At 46.6% G+C, this 14,010-nt stretch overlaps 1 protein-coding gene across 1 annotated transcript in view; it reads left to right on the top strand.

The window, feature by feature from the left end:
- GTF2IRD1 (GTF2I repeat domain containing 1) overlaps positions 1 to 14,010 on the top strand; it is a 993,687-nt gene that overhangs the window by 742,493 nt on the left and 237,184 nt on the right. The window contains exons 21-22 of the mRNA XM_086954598.1: positions 8,570 to 8,653; positions 10,060 to 10,243. Coding sequence (XP_086810724.1) covers positions 8,570 to 8,653; positions 10,060 to 10,243 — 268 coding nt within the window. The remainder of the gene's footprint in view (positions 1 to 8,569; positions 8,654 to 10,059; positions 10,244 to 14,010) is intronic.

Here is a 14,010-nt window from a genome sequence, read left to right as displayed (position 1 = left end):
ATAGCTCCGGGGCACGGGCCACCAGCTCCCCCGGTTGTCCTGTGGCGCCCGAGCGTCGCGCCATCCATGTAGTTGGGGCGGCAAGGAACCCGCAGCCCGTTGCGGAGTCGCGGTGTCGACCACTGCCTAGCGCTGAGTGCGCCCGTGCCCGGCGCCCTCCAGTGCGTGGGCACCCGCTCGGACGTCCAATCGAGTATGGTCCCGCTGTAGGGGGTCCGAACCAGCCAATGTCTAGTGTCTAAAACTCCTGAGGCTGGTGAAGCCGGGTGCCGGGCGACACCCGCGAGACCTCCTCAACTCCGTAGGTCCGATCAAGGGGACAAAGGGGTCCGGGCGCCATATTGGGTCGCACTCCGCCACTCCGCAAACTTCGGCATTTCTTCAAAGCCACCTCCGACCAAACTCCACCAGGGCCCTCGGGCGGGTGTCGTCGCCCCGCTCAACCGAATGCGGGGTCTGGGGTGCCCCTCAGCCTCCGATATTCAGGATAAATCCAGGCTCAGTCCCGGAGCCGAGCTCTCAGGCGACCATCGCCACCGGCGCCCAAGCCACGCCCCCTGAGGCCAAGCTCTTTATGGCTTGCACCAGGGATGACAGGCGAAGTCGTCGGCATTCTAAACCTTGCTTCAGGTCCCCTTCTTCACATTCATTGTTTCTGAAGCATAAGAAGTACAAGAAGGAAAAGTATAAGTCACCCAGGTCCCCTCCAATTTCTACAACATCATCTTCTTCTGTGCCAGAGTTGGTCCTCGTGGAACTCGTGGACTCCGCTGGGCCTAGCTTTGGAGCGGACCTGATCTCCACCATTTACCTTCCTGGAAGATCCAACTCTAATGGAATTCTTGCCCTCAAGCACCGACTCAGCAGCGTTTCTCAGTGCCATGTATGACATTGTTACCAGAGTGTTAGCCCCATGCAGCGTTCCTTCAGGCCCCATAGCTCTGTACTGCTGTTGATGCCTCTGGCCCCTGAAACCTCTCGGAGCCACACCACCTGGACTGACTCCAGTTTCTCTGGCCTACCACACTACAACTGCCTATGCACAGGCCAGCACCGCCTCCACTGGCACCACCATCACCTCCACCTAGGGCACTGCCCCCTAAAACCATATTGCAAAACAGATTTGTTTGTAACAACTTTGGACTCTTAGACCTTTATCCTTATAGAGGTGGTGTTGGAACCGACTATGGGCATGAGCTGGAAGGGCTGTCTTCCATAAGTAGATTAAACACTTCAGAGATAGTGGTGGACTTTCATACTAGGACCACCACTCCAGAGGTGATTTCTTTATGTGTAATAGTCAAGAAGGCAGCAGAGGTGTTAGATCTAAAACTCCTCAAAGTAGAGGCTAAGACCAAAGTCCTCAATGAGTACCGGAAACTCCTACAGCTGAATCCATTACTGCCTTTAAATGACGTCCTACTGGACCCAGCTTTGGCAGCATAGGACAAACTCTCATCAGCTCATGTGGTAAAGAGCATAGTGGCGAGTTAATATCACCCTGCTCCAGTTGAATCACTGTCTCTTTCTATCCTCCCTTCAACTGAAAGCTTGGTATTCCAAGCATCAGTATCCTCCTGACAGTCGTCTGATACCTTTACCGTCAGAACCGCCAGGAGGCCTGAGGAAAAAGACTTTCTGAGTGAGGAATATGGTTCTAAAATCACTGAATGCAAATTACTTCCTCACTTGCTGCAACCACACTTTATAGGACATGGCCCAAATAATGTTTCCCTGTGTTCTGGAGGATATGAGGGTACACATCCAAGAAGTAATCCATTATGGACATAATTACCTCCTGGGATAGCATTGAGTCTGGGCTGGATACTTCAGACTCTGTGACTATGGCCATCTCTTACATTCAGCGACATGCCTGGCTATCCATGTGAAACTTCTCATCCGACGTTCAGGCCAAACTCATGGATCTCCCATTTGATGGTTCACACCTTTTTTGGGGAAAAGGTTAACTCGCTGTTAGATTAGTTCAACACCAGCAAGGGCAAAGCTAGTTACTTGGGTTGCTACTGCCACCTCTCAAACGGGATTACTGCCAGTTCAACTGTTTTCATGGCTTTTCAAGAGACTTCTCTTTCCGCCTACAATAGGCCTACCAGCCCCACATCTAGAAACAGCAACAAAATCTGCTTGTCAGACAATACAGGGGCAGAGGCAGGGGTAAGGGGCAGTGGATCTGCCCAGCCACTCTTCTCCTCATCTTCCTCCTTTCCTGCACCACCAGACAAGCAGACCTAGTTTTTTTCTTCAATCCAATTTGGAGACTGGAGATTTGGGGGGTTAGGGATGTGTGTATCCTGGAAGGCCATTACTTCGGACTTATGTTTGCTTCCTTTAAATTGCTGACAGGTGTTGCACCCTTGACTTTCTTCAGGCTTCACTCCCATCCCTCATGCTCACTTCTCGCCCTCCAGACGATCTAGCCATAATGCAGCAAGTGGTCGCAGTACTCCTACGGAAAGGAACGGTGGAGTTAGTGCCACAACAGGAAAGAGTCAGGGATGGTATGCATGTTACTTACTGGTACCCAGGAAGGACTGCAGTCTGCATGCAATCCTAGAATTCAGAGATTTAAGCGTAATCCTTCTGAAGAGAAAGATGAAGATGGTGTCTCTGGCTCAAGTTCTGCTGGCATTGGAACTCGGAGACTGGATGGTGTCACTCAACCTTTAGGATGGGTACTTCCACATCCTTATTCTGCGATCTCACTGGAAGTACTGAGGTTTATAGTAGGTTCTACGCACTACCAATTTGCAGAGTTCCGCTTTGACTTAAAATCAGCACCTCTAGCTTTCACAAAGGTGATGGCAGTGGTCGTGGCCCATCCCAGGTCGGGCATTCCAATGTTCCCTTACCTGCAACGACTGACTCATCTAAGTTAGATCACCAAAGATGGTGTCACGCATTCGGCAGTCAACAGTATCCCTGCTGTTCAACCTGCGCTTCCCGATCAACAAGGCCAAAACTCATCTGTGCCTCTCCCAATGATTCCAGTTATAGGGTCAGTACTGGACGTCACCCTTCTCCAAGCCTTTCTACCTCCCAGAGGATTGGCAACATCAAGGAGATTATTCCATCCTTCCAACAAGGTGACACATGTTCTATTTCTGAGGGGGTGTTGAGATTCCTAGGTGTACTGTTCTTCCAGTCACGCACGCATGTTGTCATATGAGAGCCCTTCAGTGGTGTCTCCCTAGGCAGTGGCTACAGTACAAAGTAGATCTGCCTGAGTGCACTGCGACGGAAGTATAGGGGAAAAGATGTAGCCTTACAGCTAAAGTGGTGGACCTCGCCACTGGGAAACCGGGTTCCAGTCTCTGCAGGGACGCTCAACATCCTATGGTACTGGGCAAATCACTTAATCTCGCTGTGCCTAACAAAAAAACGAATGTGTCAGTCTGTAACACAACTGGTGCTCTGATACCTTTGGGTCAAGTTTGCGCTTTATAAAACTCTGTGAAAAAAAAAGTGATTTGGTGGGGGGACAAGGAGAACTTGAGTTGCTGGATGTCCTTCTCTCCCCCTCCAGCCATGGCTAGGGTAGAAACGGATGCTCCCACCTCAGGGTGTGGAGAGCTCATCTGCAGACACCGGCGATAAGAGGCCTCTGGAGAAACTGTTCTTCACATCAGCCTGTTGGAACTACAGAAGATTCGGCTGGCACATTAAGCATTCCTCCTCTACATCCAGGAATGGTCGGTCCAAATCTTGACGGAAAACACAACAGTGATGTGGAACTTCAACAAGCAAGGCTTGGTTAAGCTCCACCCACTTTGCTTGGATGCATTAAACTATGGGCTTGAGCACACTGCCAAGGTATTTGACTCACCGCCAGTCACCTAACGGGGTGTCGGAACATCAGCGCTAGCATTAGCTTGCCAATCAAGAATGGTGTCTGCTACCAGAGGTATTCCAGAACATCTTCGCCCGGTGGGGCACCCCTCAGGTGGATTTATGAGCCTCATCAAAAAATGGTCAATGTCAGCAGTTCTGTACCCTCCAGTATCCCCTAAAAGGAGCCTTGGGGACAGGTTTCAGTTGAGGTGGAACTTTCACCTGCATTACGCGTTTCCCTCATACCCTAGAATTCCTCGAGTTTAGAGGAAGATTCTCTAAGGTCAGGCTAAAGTCATTCTTATTCCCCTGGATTGGCCAAGAGGGGTGTAGTACACAGACCTTGTGCATTTCTCTACTTTTCCCCTGCTCAAGCTGTCATTGAGACTGGATTTTCAAACCCAGTCTGGAGGAATGGTTCTTTACCCCTCCACCTTCATGCCTGGAGATTGAGTGGAGACATCTGAAGTCCTTTCAGCTGCCACTGGAGGTAGTTGACGTCAACCTATCTGATAGAGATTTCTAGCCGCAGATTCCATACTGAATTCCCAGGTGTCAGACTGGATCCGGAAATTACTGGTGAGCAGTACCTCATCGTTAATTGGCTCAGCGTGGTGTCATCTGCACTGAATGTGACGTGTACGGTGCCTCTATAGGCATCACCCCTTCATGCTGACACCAGTTCTTTTCCTTCTGCACCTGTCAGCACAGATCCAGAGAGAGCTACTTTTTTCTACATTGTGTTTTTGGAGAGTTCTTCTCCTGATGTGGCAGGGATGTCCACTAGGGTGACCAGCTTCAAGCCTTATGGTGGCTGTCATCGACAGATGTTGGTGACAGACCCGCACCTTGTTTGCCTCTGTTGCCTGAAACACAACCACGACGTGAAGTTCGGTGGAGACTGCCGCACTATGCACCCCAAGGCCTTGAGGTAGCGGACCCTCAAGTTCCTTGCTGCCCGTCAAACAATGCTCTTCTTTCCGGTCAAGAAGAAGGTTCCAAGATCGGTCGCTTAGTTCAAGATCCTCGTCACACAGTCGTCTGGCTGCTCGGGTAAGTCTCACAAAAGAAGAAATGTTGCCAGACGAGACAATGGATTATCGACATTTGAGGCCTGGCACCACAGTTGAGCAAGTATCTGGGTCGGCTCTGCCCTTTCCTGAGTTTCAGGGAGCCAGAGTTTTATGAGGCCATGTGCCTCATATTTGAGAGGCCCGTTCCTGCGGCGCACCTTTAGCCCTGCAGGATTCTGGAGGGGCAGCTGCGGCGCCGGTTGGGCCTCTTGGATCTATGGATGGATCTGGACCAGCGCTGGTCGTGCCACCTCGACCTTCTCTGGTGTTGGTCCTGATGCTAACGCTGCCAACAGTGCTCTTATTCCCTGGCAGAGCTGTCTCCCGTCTGATCCCGGACACCTAAACAGAGTCGGATGGCCATCTCCTGATTTATATTTTTAAAATCTGCACTTTGCACTTTCTTACTTTGTTGGCCCCAGCTCCCTGAGTCCCGATCCGGCACGGCTGTAGGCCGCTTGAACCGGCGGGCTGACAGGGGAGCTGGCGCCATCTTGGACCAGGGCACTGAGGCGGCCCAGGTCAGCACTCCAGTCCTTGCGCTCCTCCCCTATTTCAGGAGCTCCCTTGCGCGCGCTCAGCCGCCGCAGCGATGCGGTTAAACCTTGAAGGGATTCTCACAAACACATGCATGTGACAAAATCTCACAAGGTGTGTCTCTGGTGTTAGGAGTCATGCCATGACTCCAGAATGTTCGATCCTTATGCCCTGATGCACTCAAGGCAACCCATGAGTGTCAAGCCAAACTACACAACTCCAAACACTGTTGCAAGTCGCATAAAGGCTGCTGCTTCTCGAAGTCAAGGGAAAGAACCCATTCTGCAACAGGTCATCATCTATGTCCAAGTCTATGGGTAAGTCCAATCGGAAGAAAAAACACAAGACGTCTTAAGAGGGCCTTATCCTAGCCTAGTCACTCTCCACCTGAGAAGTTGTGAGGACGTCAAGGTGCCCCGCGGACTCTCTTCCTGTCTCCAATTGATGAACCGATTTTACATCTGAATCCAATGCACCCTGAATTTCCAGGTCTGTAGGTGAGGCTTTAGCAGGATGAGAGACTTAAGAAGGTCATGCTCCTCATCTTTGACACTCTACTGGTTTGCTGGTGCGCCTTCGGGCCCTATGGATCCACAGAGTCCTCCTTTCGGGTTACCACTGCGAGTCTGCCCTCAGCACCGTCTGTGCCTCACGATTCCGCTTCGGCTCCAGCTTAAGAGATGTCTTCTTGACAGAGGCCCTGATTCACACCGATCCCTGCAGATGGTGGCACCAATTCCACTAACGTAGGAAGATGTCTATCCCATAGTACTAAATTTAGCAAAAATCACAGGGGATTGATTCTGTTTGGGTAATCAGAGGCTGGAATCAAAGTAAATATTGTTAAGTGTACAATGCCTCTGACACCATGGATCTCACAAATTGTTTTATGTCAAAGTCCTATTTATTGACAATGAACGCTCAGGTTTTTCTAGCACATTATTTTATGAAGAATTCAAAGGGGTACACATTGGGTGTGAGCAACTAATTTGTGATTATCTCCTTATATCATAAAGCACATTCAACATATATTTACAACAAATAACTTGCTGACTTCTAAATGAATCAACGTGAGAAAAATAATAACAATATACAGTGATGAAATTAATAAGTTCAAATATCAACAGTACACAGTGAAAAATAAGTTCATATATCAACATAATCTTTTTTGGAATTGATATAACAAGGTCCTACTAGGAATCTTAGAAAGATTATATTGGTATCCCAGGGGTATGTAATCAGTTTATCCCTCAAGGGAATAATTAATTGTCCTGCATCTAGCCAGGGAAAGTCGTTTGTTTCTCGAAGGATTTAATGCCTAATTGTGAGATGCGTCTCTCACTATATGTCCTGATTATTTAACTGGATCATAGGGCATGCATTTCTCCTGGCTCTGGAGTTGAGCCTACGCGTTTCGACCTCTGTGAAAATCTTGACAGGATGGGTTGTTTAGACAGGTCTTCATCAGGGCTCGCAGTAGGTGCTGTGGGACATCATGTTACACCCAAATATAGTGGAAGCGATTCTACATGTCGTGTTTACATGTAATTCTCGGGAGACGATGTGGTGATGGATCCCACAGAGGTGTGGTGGAGCTGTACGCCCGCAGTCTGGAGTTACTGGGGGTGATCTGTGAGATCGATGGTCACTGTTGCTCTTCTTTATGTTCGGCACGGCGTCCTCATCGCGGAACAGTCTCTCCGTGGTATGGGAGAATGGGGGTGCATTTCATTCTCGGCGTCTCCTAGCGAAAACGTGTCGCTTCTCTCCCGGCTCTCGCTGAAATGAGTTTGAACAGCGCCATCAAACTCATTTCAGCGAGAGCCGGGAGAGAAGCGACACGTTTTCGCTAGGAGACGCCGAGAATGAAATGCACCCCCATTCTCCCATACCGCGGAGAGACTGTTCCGCGATGAGGACGCCGTGCCGAACATAAAGAAGAGCAACAGTGACCATCGATCTCACAGATCACCCCCAGTAACTCCAGACTGCGGGCGTACAGCTCCACCACACCTCTGTGGGATCCATCACCACATTGTCTCCCGAGAATTACATGTAAACACGACATGTAGAATCGCTTCCACTATATTTGGGTGTAACATGATGTCCCACAGCACCTACTGCGAGCCCTGATGAAGACCTGTCTAAACAACCCATCCTGTCAAGATTTTCACAGAGGTCGAAACGCGTAGGCTCAACTCCAGAGCCAGGAGAAATGCATGCCCTATGATCCAGTTAAATAATCAGGACATATAGTGAGAGACGCATCTCACAATTAGGCATTAAATCCTTCGAGAAACAAACGACTTTCCCTGGCTAGATGCAGGACAATTAATTATTCCCTTGAGGGATAAACTGATTACATACCCCTGGGATACCAATATAATCTTTCTAAGATTCCTAGTAGGACCTTGTTATATCAATTCCAAAAAAGATTATGTTGATATATGAACTTATTTTTCACTGTGTACTGTTGATATTTGAACTTATTAATTTCATCACTGTATATTGTTATTATTTTTCTCACGTTGATTCATTTAGAAGTCAGCAAGTTATTTGTTGTAAATATATGTTGAATGTGCTTTATGATATAAGGAGATAATCACAAATTAGTTGTTCACACCCAATGTGTACCCCTTTGAATTATTCGTAAAATAATGTGCTAGAAAAACCTGAGCGTTCATTGTCAATAAATAGGACTTTGACATAAAACAATTTGTGAGATCCATGGTGTCAGAGGCATTGTACACTTAACAATATCCCATAGTACTGTCCAACTCTGAGTACCTTTGCTGCCGACCCCATACACTCTGACTGTGATAGGATTACCCCACCTCTCGAACCCAGTGCTCCAATACTTATTCAGATTGGACTCTGAACAGAGCCAATGACGTTTTGGAGATGATGGTCATGGCAGTGGGGACGAGTTTTCCCCACAGTCTTTTTTATGGACCAGCCTATGAAACCTGTTTTGCTTAACAAGCCTTTTGCTGCAATTGAAATGTGTGCTATGAGGTTTTTTCCATAATAAGAGAGTGGAATTGCTTAAATTGCAGGTGGGGTTCTGTACATTTTACTAAAATCCATACTTATGTTTTTTTCTGTTGTAGAAAGTTACGATGCCAGACTTTCTCGAATAGATATTGCTAACACTCTGAGGGAACAAGTCCAGGACCTCTTTAATAAGAAATACGGTAAGACGTTGTTACTATTAAACCTGCTCTTTCAAAAAACTGTGTAATTCCTTAATCGCATGAGTATTCTTTTGTAATCTTTTTAATATATTATATCTAAAAAGTAATTATAGATTTCTATACATTTTTCATATTTGAAAATTGTAATGATTTGATCACTCTGGAACTGGATTGAATAGTTTTGATGGTGTGGGGATGATACGCTATTGCGCCACTCTCAACTAGCAACGTTCTTGATGGCGGAATATCATAGACTGGGCATCTGTTCCATCAGCCTCCATGTTTGTCTTCTATGTTTGTCTTCCATGTATGTCTTGGAGAATTCCCACTTTGTATGCATCCTGTTGCCGGCTAAATAATAACATAGCGGTTGTGTAGTTTCCTTAATGAGTGAATTGATTAATTAATTTGTGAAAACGGAACAATTATTTTGTACGAAGGAACAAATGAATGACATGTTATGCCTCAAAGTATCATGTTGGCATCTTTACTGAGAACATTCCTCCAATTTGATAATTGAATGCTCTGATTTCATTAAAAATAACAATATTTCTTGCAGCAGATGAATTTAAATTGAACTGGACAACTTGACCCGGTCTTTATTCATATTGTATTGGTGGAAATACAGTCATCCTTAAGTATACATGATACTGAATTCTATTTTCAATCTGGTTAGAGGCCAGTAATGATAGTACTGTGAATTCTATTTGTGTTCACAAAACTTTCAGATGATTTGATCAGAATTTTTTCACATAAGAATCCCTAGAGTTTACTCTGACTTTCAGATACCTGTATTTCTAAAGAGCCTGTACCTTCACCCAGTGTTGCATCTCCATTGATTGTGTCGCTTACAGTCTAATCTTGTCCACCAAGTTATATATTGATTTCATAATACAGCCTCAGAATGTTGTTTAATAAGAGGCAATAGAAAGAAAAGCGTGTTTCTTTCTACAACTGAGATGATATCCTGTCATTACCTCCAATGGTGACATTTTTACCTTTTACTTGTTTTGTACATCTTGCAGTAGCCCTGGCACCCATAGGCTGCTTGCAATCCCACTTTTTCCTCTGTCTGCCTGGTTTTCATATAGACTTTGTAATATTTGTGCATTATTTCTGTATATCCAGTCATGATCTCTATGTAGGGTCATAACTCAGACTTCGTGCCTAAAGAAGATGTATTTGCCAATGGTTTATCTTGCTTCACCCAACAGTGATCCTCAGGTCTTGTATCTGGAGAAATTTTTGATAAGTCCGTAAGTAAAAGTCGACTGGAGTTCCTTTTTTAAAATAAAAATTAATTATGTGCAAGATATGATTTGCCAGTGCAGCTCTTGTGTGTACCTGAATGAGTTGCTGTATTCTCACAGTGAGTTGTTTCTAAAGGTCTCTCCGGTGTCTTTCAGGTGAGGCTTTGGGCATAAAGTACCCCGTGCAAGTGCCATACAAACGCATAAAGAGCAATCCGGGTTCAGTGGAAATTGAAGGACTGCCTCCTGGAATCCCATTTAGGAAACCATGTACATTTGGATCACAGAATCTTGAACGGATATTAGCAGCTGCTGACAAAATAAAGTTTACAGTAACCAGGTATGTCGTGATCCTGGCTTGTGTTACCAAGCACTTCCTGTTGGACCCAACAGTCGTTTTTAATGAACCTCATTGATGTTATTTTATTTATTTTATGTAGTTTGTAGAGCGCGCAGCTACCCCCGAAGGGGTGTCCCGGCGCTATTTGTTAGACAAATATACAAAGTTTCCTAGGAGAGGTAAAGAAAAGTTATCCAGTATTGGATCTTTCATAGATTCACATGCTTGAATCATTCCCTGTCATCGAAGTGGTAGTCCCACGGTACCATAGTAAAGCAGTATGTATTAACTTAGCATAGGCTAAAAAAGCACTAAGCATTGAAATTTTGTAGCGCATCTATTTCCTTTTAAAAAAAGGGACAAACTTTAACTAAGACCAATTAGGTCGTAGCTCCCTCTAGAACACTCCCAAGAGAAGCTGATTTTCAGCGTACTTTGAGTGTTTAGGGCATCTCCCTGAGCTCTGCCAAGTTTTTCTCATTTAAAAGCTAATTTCAACTTTAATATTTTACTATGTCTGATTGAAAAGGCCTTTTTCATACTTGTAAGTAAGACCTGTGGGAAGAAGAGGGTGTATTTGGATTACCCACATAAGGACTGCATTTTCTGCCTTCATTCCAAACATGAGGTAAAAGAGTGCAAGATTTGTTGCACTTTCTCCTCAAAAACCCTGAGGGACAAAGATGGGAGGCTACTTCTGTGGCTTCAGCAAAAAATGAAAGCTCAGAAATCATCTTCTGAGGAGGATAGACCTCTCCTAGGTCTCACAAAAGGCCTAGATCTCACGATTGAGCGTCAGAGGAGTCATCAGTTTCACAGCTCCAAAACAAATATTTCTCCCCAGGAGCATCCTTACGTAGCTTATTCATGCCATGTGTTAAGGATCAAAATTGCCCTGATACCTACACTACTAAGCCGTCAACGAGGAATACATCTTCTTCCAAATCCTACTTGACAACGCCGTCACCTTTGACACCAAGATTATCGAAGAACCCTGCCACAGTAGCGGCTGTCCTACCTCACAAACACAAAAAGTACAGGGCTCCTGAGGATTCCCCTTCATGTTCAACAGGACATCCCAAGTCTGACTCAGTGATCTCTTAGGCAGCACAGTGTAGGTCGAAGAACCCATCTACTCCCATTTCGGCACCACCTGACAAGGAGGAATGCTGTTTAGACAATATTAGTAAAAGATTTTCCACCATGTCGGCAATTACAGTGCATGCAGCCAATGCCCTGGTGATTCTAGGCCGATATGACAGCCAAATGTGGTCTGATGTCAGCTCCATTATCTGCCTCATCCCGGAGGATAAACGGTCAGAAGCCAAAAAGATCATACTGCATCTGAAATAATAGATTGTGCAATGGAAATCTCTTCTACAGGCTTCCATCAAATTTCCGGCACAGCTGTGCTACAACGCCATGGGTGGCTCAAAGCAACCTCCTTAAGACCTGAGGTCCAGTCTAAAATTGTAGACATGACATATGACAGACACACGCTATTTGGCAAGCATATTGACAATGATCTGCTTGCCAGTAAGACAGACGCTGATACCGCCAAATCCCTCAAACCCTCCAATATTGCAATGTGTCTTTTTGAGGAGCACGGGGATGCAACTTCTTGTCTTATATGGGTGGATTCCAGCTCTTTCAGCAGTATCAGTCCTACCAGCCCCAATATAGGCAGGGAAATCAAAAACAGTCATACCACCAATACTCTGCAGCGAGTTTCTCTAAACCAGGGTCTCACAGGAGACCTCCTTACTCCAGTATTGGAACTTTCATAGATTCCCATAGCTTGTATCATTCTCCGTCGTCTGAATGGGAGTCTCTGTAGATAAAAAATAACATAGCAGTAGGTACAAAAGAGAAAGAAACAGGCCTAGGCCTCATCTCATTTTGTAGCATATCCACCTCTTTTTGTAAAAGAGACCAAACTAATGCAACAACCAATCAGATTAGCCTGCCCCCCTTAGAACCTTTCTGAGAGAGCCTCAGATTTTCTACAGCACGTTGTGCTAAAGGGAGTCTCCACTGAGCTCTGCTCAGATTTCTCTTCAACTTCTGGATTTCATCTGTTTTCTCTACAGTTTCTCTTCAGGATGTCAGACAAGTGGAAGAGGGCTTTATTTAAAGCTTGTGCCACCTGTTCAAAGAAGAGGCTTTATGTGGAGGACAAGCATAAAGATTGTATTTATTGCTTGAATCCTGATCACAAGGCCAGTGATTGTAAGATCTGTCGGACCTTCTCTTCAAAGACCCTGAGAGACCAAAAGGGACATTTACTCACCTGGCTGCAAAAACTAAAGTCACGGAAGGAGTCTGTATCCAGTGGCAGTGATGAGGCCTCCTCTGCAACATTTTCGAGGAGATCCCAAAAGAGGGGTAGGTCTTCTCCTTCAACTTCAGCTGACCCCCCTGCTAAGGCCTTACAAAAGACCTCTGCTAGGTCTGACAGGCGCAGTCCCTTAAAATCTCCTCACCGAGGTGTAAAGGAGAGGGAAGGACTGGCTTCTGAGGTACTTTCTAATCAGAAGGTGAGCCATGGGCCTTCTATTTCACCTCCACCATCTGAGAAGCCAAAGTTATTCAAGAAACCAGCTTCAGTACCTTCAGAGGGAAAATCTGACAAGAAAATCCATCCGTCTACGACAACAACATCAGGTTCGTCGACAACCGCATCAAAGATTCACCTGACGTTGATTCCAGCTCGACGACATCGTCGACACTACAAGAGGTACCAGTTACAATGTTGTCAACGGTGATGACTACCTCAGCGTTGATGATGGTGTCGGCGGCGACGACGAAAACGACGTTGGCGATGTCGACTTCGACATCTACAATGGTACTGACGACGAGCTTGCCGGCGGTTCTGTCGATGATCCTTCCATCGTCGTCGACGGTCCAATCTTCATCGACGATTCCACCGACGACTACCTCGTCAACTATCTCGTCAATGATACAAAAAGTGGAAATTTCAATAGAAAAACACCAAATTAAACCAGAAATGACATCTCCTCAGAGAGTGACACCATTACCTCTGGCCCTTCTTTTGAAGGAGGAATTTTCAGACGAGGATCCCTTATGGGGATGCATACAGTCCATCCCAATTACGTGTAAAATATCAGGACTCAGTGGCGTGGCTAGCAGCCGATCATGGCGGCAGCATAAGGGACGAGCTCCGCAGCTGAAACGGCCTCTTCGTCTATCCGACACATAATCCGTCACAATTTTCAAGCCCTACAGGAGGGTACCGGAGCCCAGGACCGGGCGGTGTAAGCAGCGAGAAGCGGCTTTCAAATCCGACGTCTGGAGACCGAGTTACGTCGCGGCTACGACTTGGCCTACTTCAACCTCCTGAGCCGGGGTCTTTCCCTGGCCAAGTGGCCCGGCAGGAAGTGCGGTTGAACCGGGGGATCAGGACCGGAAGTGCCCGCAAGCCGCACTGGACGGCCGAACACACGACCTTCGCGTAGCCAGATTGGGCGCTGCCTATGGTTCAAAGAAGTGTGACAGAATATAGCACTATCGCCGGTGCCCCAGCCCTACTTGGAGTCGGATCGGCGGCCATAAGCGCGAGGGATCCTAAGAAGGTGGTGGGCAGCCGCCATTATCTGAAAGAGACACGTTAGTGATAGATTCCTTACCTTAGAATATCCCCAGGCGTCAGACTGGATCCGGAAACTTTTGCGTAGCAATACCCCTGCGTGCCGGTAGGCGTCGTCTGCGGCTCCGCGTCCGTCGTCGGCGTCGTGAGCGCCAGGATG

The sequence above is a fragment of the Lissotriton vulgaris genome, chromosome 2_1 (assembly GCF_964263255.1).
Source record: "Lissotriton vulgaris chromosome 2_1, aLisVul1.2, whole genome shotgun sequence".
In the NCBI taxonomy this organism is placed as follows: domain Eukaryota; kingdom Metazoa; phylum Chordata; class Amphibia; order Caudata; family Salamandridae; genus Lissotriton; species Lissotriton vulgaris.
This window is presented reverse-complemented; position numbering and strand designations above follow the sequence as displayed.